The following is an 11,297-nucleotide window of genomic DNA, read 5'->3' as shown; positions in this document are numbered from 1 at the left end:
TATATCCTGTCATATTTGTTAAATTTTGCAATGTAGTTTACAAAGGCAGTTAATTTTGAACAATAGGTAGGTAGTTGGAATAACATCATTAGAAAGAAATTTTAAAAATTATTCATCATCTGTGACTGGATTAAAAAATAGAGCCAGACTTGCATCTCAGTAACCAATATTTGTCTTGCATATTGTTCAAAGTGGCCTTTTAATGGTGTTCCATTCAGTTCTTTGGCATATTAATCTTTCATGTGCTATCACATTTAAATTATATGTACTACAAAGAACACGAAAAACATGCTGAGGTAGAGATTGAGTAAATGATATAAAATTTTCTGTACCACAGCTAAAAGAGAAAAGAATTTTGTGCACTCTTGTATTTTTGTTGACATTTTTATCTTATATTACGCTAATGGCAAGAAAAGAGCTCTTCCTGGTTCACACTTAGAAACTCAGATGTTGCAGGACTATGTATATTTACTGAGGCAGGGTGGATATCACAAAGGTCATCATCCATGTCAGCACATATATTATGTAACATTCATTCAACTACCAGAGACACAAGAAGCTGCAGTCCACAGTCTTGTCAAAATGGAGAAGCAGGTGGGTGGAGACAGCACTAATGTTATTGAGTATCAAAGTCTAAGATTTCTGTTCTAAAACGAAAACATGCATGGAAAATACAATTAAAATATAATTAATTTTGGTGAAACATAAGAAACAGAAAAAACCACAACATTTTATAAAGATTACATGCCATTTCAAAACTGTGATGAGTTTACAATCAAATCTTCTTACTGTACTATTTTCTCAGTACTTTATGTTGGAAATATTAAGATGGTGCTGGAACATGGATTGTTTGACCAACTAAAAAACAGCACCATGATGGGAATTACAATTGGCGATGCACTGCTTATTCTAGGTCATAAAATCAAATCGAAAAGAATGAATGATTTGATTTAAATCATTATCCTGAGTTCCTTGCTGCAGATACTGGTACTGGTTTTGACTTTGCGTGTTGTTTTTCATATATTATTGTGCACTTGTCAGATCTGATTTTGTAACGCAAGTCAGCAAACTTTTGTTCTCCACATCTTGTAACTGAGAAATATAACAATGAAGTTAACTTGTTGTACCTTGATGTATGTGTCATATTATTAAACTTATTCTTACAGTCAATTTTCTCTGTTTGACCATACCTTATGAAGCATTGTACAGAGCTGACTCTTATATTTAGAATAGATATGATTCTTTATCTCTGTTCTTATAATGTTGTTTTGTTAATTTTATTCCTTAGACCATAAGAACACTAGCATCTGAAAGTGGTGAATATTTGGAATTGTTAGTTTATCATCCTATTGTTAGTGTTATTGCTGTTATTGATTTTCAATTAACTTTTAAAAGGGGTCATAATGTGGTAAATGATACAGTTTTTAATTCATTTTGTGTGCTAAACTTAAATTAACTGTTTAAATTCATAAACTATATAATTTTGTAACTAATTTACAAATTGTTGTACATTTAGTAGCCAGTTCAGAAATTTTTGTGAGGCCCACTGTTCAATCAGTTTAATTAATGGATTGCATATTGCGTACATTATTTAATGTAATTTTAGCTTCAAGTCTCTTAGTTCATATGGAATATCATAGTTCATAAGTGATTCTTTCCTTTGGCCACACTGTTATGTACCCTAAACCAAACTAACATCACATGTTTAATGTAGATGATTATTTTTCTATTAATCTTTGGTCTAACACTATTTTAAAATGCATGTGAACCAGTAAATATATGTTATGCAAATGTTTTTTGATTAACTGAACCAACAGTTATTCCCCACAAGCTTTTTTAGGTATACACATAAGTATATATATTATTGTACAGTATGCACCTTAACATCTTGTGCATATAAGAAAAATTATAAATTATGATATATTCATTTCAGGATGTTACAGTGAAGCTTTGGGGAGGAAGGTTCTCAAGGCCAGCAGATCCTCTTCTTGAAAAACTAAATACATCCATTGATTGTGACCAGAAAATGTGGCATGAAGATATTAGAGTAAGTTAGAAAGTGTAATTAACAGAGAACAGAAATCTTGTCTGAATTCTAAGATTCAGAAAGATACACCACTGGTTGTGTGATTATAGCTCTCGAGCAGTTTCAGCCTATATCATCAACATAATCTTGTGTATTATAAGTGGGGTATCATGTGGTATTGGGATGTGTATGTTCATGAGAGGAAGATTTGTGTTTAATGCCTATCACTAGAGGCAGAGCACCATCTCAGATTGAGGAAGAAAATCAATGTCCTTCCAGAGAAATACTTCTGTCAACTGGTTTGTGAGACATTGCAAGTATGCTTTTGTGGGATAGTTTGCATCTATCTATAGGCATCTGCCAGTTCAGTTTTTCAGCATTTCCATGATGATTTGCCTCGGATCAAACAAACCGGTGACAGGCATAGTCATCCCTTGTATACATTCAATATATCTTGTTAATGGCACTTGTTACAGGTTCCACATATTTTAGGACGGGCTGCAAAAGACTCATGTAATGTATCTCCTTTGTGGACCAACAATATTTTCCTAGTACCCTACCAATGAACCAAGCCTGTTCCCCGCGTTAACTACAATTGAACTTACATGATTTTTCTATTTGGTGATTTATAGAAATCATGGAGAATCTAAATCTGGATGACTGGCTAGGATTTTTTGCCATTGCACCATATCATTGGGGACATCTGTAAGAAACCGAAAAGATTTTCTTTCTCTTGTTGTTTTAAAAAAAGGACAAGTTCTATTGGTTTTGTGATCACTACTTTTTGTTTCTGAAATTAAGGAACACATTGACAAAAGGGCAAAAAGTTAAATTTGGTAATTGGACGGTAGCCTAAGTCACTTTGAGCTCTCAATTAACAGACCTGATTCAGTGATGCCTTGAATGTAAAACACATGCAAATTTTTGAATTTATTTCTTAATTCCATTTTATTCTGGGAGGGGGGAGGTTAATTGTGACTCTCCTGATCAGTTTCATGTGGCATCTCATGATTTTTCTGGTTTCAGGTCACTTTTCTGTGGAAACAAATGATATGTCTTTCCTGCAATGAATTATCATTCTGTTGACCGTTGCTGATTCTTCCACCTTTAGGGGCAACTTTCCAACCCAAGTCCAAAAGAGTATCGCAAAACTTTTATTTCCTCCTCTGCCTTCTTGACAAGACGATTCACAGAATCAGGGCAATTCATTACATTCGAAATCTTTGGCTACCATTCCTGACAATTTTATTCAAACCTTAAAGAGTGATTGGGAAATGATTCAAGTCATTTTGATTAATATCAAAGATGCTGCCTCTGGAGCATAACAGTTACTGGTTCCATGGGTGTCAGGCTATAAATCTGTGATGCATGATAAGTCCTAGAAATGTTCTGACAGTTAATATTGGATTTGTGTATACTGATGTTTTTTATGAGTAAAAATAAATTACCCCATGAAATAGATTCTTCTTGAAAGGGCAAGTCCCTCAATAACTGGCTGATTGTGCTGACTGTCATGTGACAGGAAGACAATGTACTGCAGTTATCTATAATGAAGTAAGTTCTAATAGAAGCTGCGCAGTATTGGTACAGATTATGACAAGATTTTAAAGTGGTGCAAGGATTTCCAGCTTCCTTTAAATATCCAAACATGTAAAATGGAAAAAGTTGTATCCTACAACTTAAATATAAATGAGCCACAATTTTAATTGTGTGGGTTCCTGTAGTCATGTCCTAGTTCATGAACCACGGGCAACGTATGAGTGGCCAAGTAAGTGGTCCCGACAGTCGGGATACCAGTTACTTTGGAATAAGGCTGGGCATCTCGGACATATTCTGAGTCGTGGTCACCTTTGTGCTCATACGGCAAAGACTACCAAATCCACCGGTTAGTCCCTCAGCCGTTAAGGGTAAAACCCAATGGGACTCGGGGCAAGTAAGGCTAGAAACCTGCTTCCCTGGTACTTTAAATATGATGCTGGCAACAATCAGAGCAAAATGCCTCGGACCTTTGGAGGTGACGGAGTCCCACCTCTAACTGGTAAACCAGGGACTCCTAAGACACGACTTGGCAAACAAATGGTAATGAGATGGGGAGCTATTAATATCAATGGGGGCTACTCTTGGAAGAAGGTAGAGCTGGCAGAGGGTGCAAGTAAGATGGGGCTGGACGTTTTAGCTGTTAGTGACGTTCGGGTAAGGGGTGAGAAAGAAGAAGAAGTGGGAGAATACAAGGTCTACTTGTCAGCAGTCAAAGCAGGAATAGCACAATGGGGTGTAGGGCTTTACATCAGGAAAGAAATGGAACCCAGCGTAGTTGCAATAAGGTGTGTAAACGAACGACTGATGTGGATAGATTTGACAGTGTCTAACAAGAAAATTAGGATTGTGTCAGTATATTCGCATTGTGAAGGGACTGATCAAGATAAGATGGATAGTTTTTATGAGGCACTCAGTGATGTAGTTGTTAGAGTAAAGGACAAGGACAGTGTTCTGCTCATGGGTGATTTTAACGCCAGGATTGGAAATCGAACAGAAGGGTATGAAAAGGTTAATTTGGAGAGGTTATGGAGGTCAACAGGAACGGGCAGCAACTCTTGTATTTCTGTGCCAGTATGGGCTTAGTAATCACAAACTCCTTTTTTAAACATAAGAACATTCACCGGTATACTTGGGAAAGCAGGGGAACCAGATCTGTCATTGACTATATAATAACAGATCAGGAATTCAGGAAGGCTGTGAGGGACACACGTGTATTCAGGGGATTCTTTGATGACACTGATCATTATTTAATCTGCAGTGAAATTTGGATTGCGAGGCCGAAAGTGCAGGAGGTCAGGTCCATATGTAGGAGGATAAGAGTGGAGAAACTTCAGGATAAGGAAATCAGGCACAAGTACATAACAGCGATCTCAAAAGGTACCAGTTAGTTGAATGTAGTCAATTACAGTCATTGGCAAAGGAATGGACAAGGTACAGGGACACAGTACTAGAAGTGGCTAAAGAATGTCTTGGAACAGTAGTGTGTAAAAGTAGGAGGAAGCAAACAGCTTGGTGGAATGACACAGTCAAGGCAGCCTGTAAAAGGAAAAAGAAGGCGTATAAAAAATGGCTACATACTAGAACTCAGGTAGACAGAGAAAGTTATGTTGAAGAAAGAAACAAAGCCAAACAGATACAGATAATAGCAGCATCCAAGAAGAAATCTTGGAGAGACTTTGGAAACAGGTTGGAGACTATGGGTCAAGCTGCTGGAAAACCATTCTGGAGTGTAATTAGCAGTCTTCAAAAGGGAGGTAAGAAGGAAATGACAAGTATTTTGGACAGGTCAGGAAAACTGCTGGTGAATCCTGTGGATGCCTTGGGCAGATGGAGGGAATATTTTGAAGAGTTGCTCAATGTAGGTGAAAATACGATCAGTAATGTTTCAGATTTCGAGGTAGAATGGGATAGGAATGATGATGGAAATAGGATCACGTTTGAGGAAGTGGAGAAAATGGTCAATAGATTGCAGTGCAATAAAGCAGCTGGGGTGGATGAAATTAAGTCGGAACTCATCAAGTACAGTGGAATGTCAGGTCTTAAATGGCTACACAGGATAATTGAAATGGCCTGGGAGTCGGGACAGGTTCCATCAGACTGGACAAAAGCAGTAATCACACCAATCTTTAAACATGGAAACAGAAAAGATTGTAACAACTACAGAGGTATCTCTTTAATCAGCGTTGTGGGTAAAATCTTCTCAGGTATTGTTGAAAGGAAAGTGCAAGTATTAGTTGAGGAGCAATTGGATGAATATCAGTGTGGGTTTAGGCCTCTTAGAGGTTGTCAGGACCAGATCTTTAGCTTACGACAAATAATGGAGAAGTGTTATGAGTGGAACAGGGAATTGTATCTATGCTTTATAGATCTAGAAAAGGCATATGACCGGGTTCCTAGAAGGAAGTTATTGTCTGTTCTACGAGATTATGGAATAGGAGGCAAACTTTTGCAAGCAATTAAAGGTCTTTACATGGATAGTCAGGCAGCAGTTAGAGTTGACGGTAAACTGAGTTCATGGTTCAGAGTAGTTTCAGGGGTAAGACAAGGCTGCAACCTGTCTCCACTGTTGTTCATATTATTTATGGATCATATGTTGAAAACAATAGACTGGCTGGGTGAGATTAAGATACGTGAACACAAAATAAGCAGTCTTGCATATGCGGATGACTTAGTTGTGATGGCAGATTCGATTGAAAGTTTGCAGAGTAATATTTCAGAGCTAGATCAGAAATGTAAGGACTATGGTATGAAGATTAGCATCTCCAAAACGAAAGAAGAAATATAAACGGATTGAGTGCCAAATAGGAGGAACAAAGTTAGAACAGGTGAACGGTTTCAAGTACTTAGGATGCATATTCTCACAGGATGGCAACATAGTGAAAGAACTGGAAGCGAGGTGTAGCAAGGCTAATGCAGTGAGCGCTCAGCTACGATCTACTCTCTTCTGCAAGAAGGAAGTCAGTACCAAGACTAAGTTATCTGTGCACCGTTCAATCTTTCAACCAACTTTGTTGTATGGGAGCGAAAGCTGGGTGGATTCAGGTTACCTTATCAATAAGGTTGAGGTTACGGATATGAAAGTAGCTAGGATGATTGCAGGTACTAGTAGATGGGAACAATGGCAGGAGGGTGTCCACAATGAAGAAATCAAAGAAAAACTGGGAACGAACTCTATAGATGTAGCAGTCAGGGCGAACAGGCTTAGATGGTGGGGTCATGTTACACGCATGGGAGAAGCAAGGTTACCCAAGAGACTCATGGGTTCAGCAGTAGAGGGTAGGAGGAGTCAGGGCAGACCAAGGAGAAGGTACCTGGATTCGGTTAAGAATGATTTTGAAGTAATAGGTTTAACATCAGAAGAGGCACCAATGTTAGCACTGAATAGGGGATCATGGAGGAATTTTATAAGGGAGGCTATGCTCCAGACTGAACGCTGAAAGGCATAATCAGTCTAAAATGATGATGATGATGATGATGAACTAATACAAATACCTTGGTGTAACAATTTGTAGGAAAATGAAATAGAACAATCATGTAAACTCAACCATAATTAAAGTTGGTGATAGACTTTGTTCATTGCTAGGATACTAGGGAAATACAATTGGCACTTAAGTGAGATATCTTATGAAACATTCGCGCAACCCATCCTAAAATATGTGGCACCTGTAAGGGGAATCACTAACACAGTTTACTGAATAGATACAAGGAATGGCAGTATGACTGTTGCAGGTTTGTTTGACCCATGGCAGAACATCATGGAGATGCTGAAAAACTGAACTGGCAGACACTTTTAGACAGATGTAAACTATTCTGTGAAAGCCTACTTACAAAGCTCCAAGAACCAGTTTTAAGTAGTAACCTAGGAGTATACCACATCCTCCTAAGTATCATTCCTGCAGGGATCACAAAGACAAAATTAGACTAATTACAGCATGTGCAAGACCATTTAATCAGTCTTTTTTCCCATGACCTATATGTGATTGGAACCAGAAGATACCTTAATTTCACGTTGGTTCACAGAGTGTAAGTGTAGATATAGATAAAGAGAAGGGCATATGATCAATCAAATCTTGTCTAGAAAAGTGCTATGTTGTTCAAAGCAATCTTCAGACTTGAGATAGCTTTTGTTTTAATGAAGATTTTCTGCTTGTCATTTACTAATTGACTTTTAATTCAATATTTCTTCAATATTTTTAATGTTTAACATTTATACATGCTCCTACAAATTAAGTTTTTGGTTGGAACTCTATATTTTCTAGTACAACAACATTACAAATAATGCTATTTCAGCACTTTGAGGTGTACAAAAGCAGAAGGATAGTAACCAAAGCAGTATATGCTGCTGTCTACATTACATGTATTGATATTGCGGCAGTAGCAGAACATTAATTAATATATACTAACACAGATGACAGTGTATTCTAGACTGGTAAACTAAATTAGTCTGTGGGTGGGCATTTTAGCATTGAGTAATTTAAAAGTAGTGCAGAAAGTTTGTTTACACCAATAAGTTTCTGCACCTTATGGACCAAGTATAGAATTTTTACCTCTAAAATGTATCTTTTTTTCTGAATTTCCATATCAAGTAAACTGAAATTTTCAGCATTTTGTGTGAAAGCCTCTGAAGTGACTTTATGTTCATTTTAGCTGATAGATACTGCAGAACAAAACATCACATTCAGTGCAATACCAATTTACATTTAAAAATAACCTACATTTTCATTATCCAGTCCTGGTCATCAACAGAATTTGCCTCAAAAAGACAGATTCACAAACCATAATTGCTATTATTTGAGTTGATAACATTCAAAACCCTACTGAAATAATAGTTATAGAACTTAATGCATTGGTAGTGCAGTTGTCCAAATAAAAAAAAATAAAATAAAATTGTAGGTGACATTAACAAAGATATAAGGAAAACTCTACAGCTCAAAATAACCTTGTATTTTGCTATTCAGAGGCATTAAAACAGACATTTTAAAAGAGGCACCAGCTTGCCAGGAACTAGTGAATGTGTTAAAATACTATTACACAGAAAACATGAACCACACACTTACAAGAATAATACCTACAAATTCATCTGCTACTGAATGATTTTTTGTGTGTGTGTTAAACCAACATATCATCATTGTGCACATTAAACAATATTTTTATCTAATAATAACTGTTTCATATTGAATATGGCTGTGCCAAACACACATAAGCAAGCAGAAACATTACAAAATATATGCAAACAAGCATCAGTGGGCAACAAAAATAGTGTAGCAACTTTCACAGATTTGGTACAAAATGCTGACTGGAGTGCTTGTGGTGTTGACAGTAAGGCAGATACATCGATGGGTCTCTGTGATAGTGTTAAGATGTAGCTTTTCCAATCTGGTTTACACTTATGCAGCACCAATGCAAAAAATATAGTAACAAATGTTCAACTTTAGGAATATAAATCGTCACAAAAATAACAAAACAAAAAAACTGTTTGTAGAACTACAGTTGATATTTTATTTTATGCCTGTTTCAGACTAAATCAAGAAATTTTCTGTAAGGTTATTTGTGAATTGAAGAAAGTACACAACAAGCAATTTATAACCATTTCAAGGAATAAATATAAAGCCATTTGGGAAGTTACCAATGAGACAAATGGGAAGAAAAGCAAGAGTCATTCACCAAGTTACATTAAGAATGGAGATTGTGTTATCTCTGACCCAAAATAAATATGTGAAATATTTAATAACCACATTATAAACATCAATAAAATTTTTTTTCTGTAACTGGTGGTCCTGTGGCCTCTCTCTGATCATACCTAAAGTTATGTATTAAAAAACTGTTTCTTGAACCAGTCACACTAGGTGAAATCTGCAGTACTATAATGGAGAAATCAAACATATACTCAAGCAGCTGTGGTGATGTATCCAGTTACCTTCTCATACAAATACTGCCATTATTTGTCTTACCTCCTAACGGATATAGTAAACTGCTCCTTGCTGTTGAGCCAGTCCTAAAAGATTTTCAAGATCACAAAAGTGATTCCTATAGTTAAAAAATGTGAAATGAGTGATGTAATAACTGCAGACTCATTTCAATTCCATCAAGTATTCTAAGGTTCTTGAGAAAGCAGTATATGACCATATTATTACGTTCCTGGAAAGGAACAGTCTATTGAGCCCTGACCAATTTGCCTTTGTAAAAGGGAGATCAATAAATGGTGCCCTGTATTCATTTTGTTCTCAGTGACAGAAACCATATAATAGGAGTATTCTTTCACCTCACAAAGGCTTGCAGTCTCATCAACCATGAATTACTTATGGAGAAATTATTGGAGTATAGAGTTAGGTAAAAATGAAATAGTCTGGATAATATCTCTCAGACATAGTACAAAGAGTTGTAATCAACAGATCATATCTCTCTGAAATAGTGCAAATAACTGTAATCACTTCAAGAAGTGTTTGGAGCATACAGTCATAGGAGCAAGTCATAAAACCAAGGATTCCATAAGGTTCCACACTTGGTCCACTTCTGTTTGTTATATTTGTCAGTGATCTGCCCCAAAACATTCAGGCAGGTCTACCAGTAATTTTTGCTGTTACACCGGTATAACCTAATGTGTTCAAATCAATGTGCTAATGAAATCCATAACATAATCACTAAATACAAACTCCAAACTGGCAACTGGTTAAACACAAATAAACTGTTAATGAAGAAACACCACCATCACTCTGCAACAGAGTATAAAACTGCTGTCTGAAGTGTAAATAGGCAAGCCTAGTTAATATGGAATATTTTTGTTTCTGGTCTTACTGTTATGAATTTCTCAGTTCACCTCAAGACCACTTTTGATATTAATCACTAACATTATGAGGGAGCACATATATTGGCATGTAAGTCTAAGAATCCCAAGATACCTGAAGAGGCTTCTGGCAGATGTTTGGTTATCAACATCATATAATATTTCTACAGCATACTTCTGTGGTATAAATGTTTTTTGACCCTAGCTGCATATTTCCAGAAGATTATGCATAGGACAGTACTGAGTGAAAGTGATCACAGGGGGAGAGAGATTTTGAAAAATAAAGTACACTCAATTTGACACACACTGAAAGAGTTTCCAGTGAGGTTCTAGGCGCGAAGTTCCTAGGCATTTAATGGATAATGAAGTGAGGTAGTATCTTTGCTGATCAAATCATAACCAGAAGAATTGCTTGTTTTCAGGGACCTTGTGAATTTGATATATCTTTGACATTTGATTTGTAAAAAATTATTTCTGCAGGTTGAGTATGTAACAAGTGTCTAAGTAATTCTAACAGATATGCTTCCAGTTGACTTTTTTTTCTCCTTGTGGTTTCAGCTACTGGTGGGAAGAACATAGTGGCTACTGATTTGAATTTAACATAATCCCACTGCTGCTGTCATCAGGGAGCTGAATGAAATTTGCCTTATCATTTTTATTTCCTCTTCCCCATGAACCATGGACCTTGCCGTTGGTGGGGAGGCTTGCGTGCCTCAATGATACAGATAGCCATACCGTAGGTGCAACCACAACGGAGGGGTATCTGTTGAGAGGCCAGACAAACGTGTGGTTCCTGAAGAGGGGCAGCAGCCTTTTCAGTAGTTGCAGGAGCAACAGTCTGGATGATTGACTGATCTGGCCTTGTAACATTAACCAAAATGGCCTTGCTGTTCTGGTACTGCGAACGGCTGAAAGCAAGGGGAAACTATATATACTATATACTATATT

The 11,297-nt window shown here is 36.8% G+C and overlaps 1 protein-coding gene across 1 annotated transcript in view; it reads left to right on the top strand.

The window, feature by feature from the left end:
* The first annotated feature begins 455 nt into the window (after positions 1 to 455).
* LOC124790644 (argininosuccinate lyase) overlaps positions 456 to 11,297 on the top strand; it is a 65,389-nt gene continuing 54,547 nt past the window's right edge. Inside the window, exons 1-2 of the mRNA XM_047257799.1 lie at positions 456 to 594; positions 1,934 to 2,047. Of these exons, the coding sequence (XP_047113755.1) occupies positions 583 to 594; positions 1,934 to 2,047 (126 nt within the window). The 5' untranslated portion in view covers positions 456 to 582. The remainder of the gene's footprint in view (positions 595 to 1,933; positions 2,048 to 11,297) is intronic.

Source organism: Schistocerca piceifrons, chromosome 1 (genome assembly GCF_021461385.2).
Source record: "Schistocerca piceifrons isolate TAMUIC-IGC-003096 chromosome 1, iqSchPice1.1, whole genome shotgun sequence".
Lineage (NCBI taxonomy): Eukaryota > Metazoa > Arthropoda > Insecta > Orthoptera > Acrididae > Schistocerca > Schistocerca piceifrons.
This window is presented reverse-complemented; position numbering and strand designations above follow the sequence as displayed.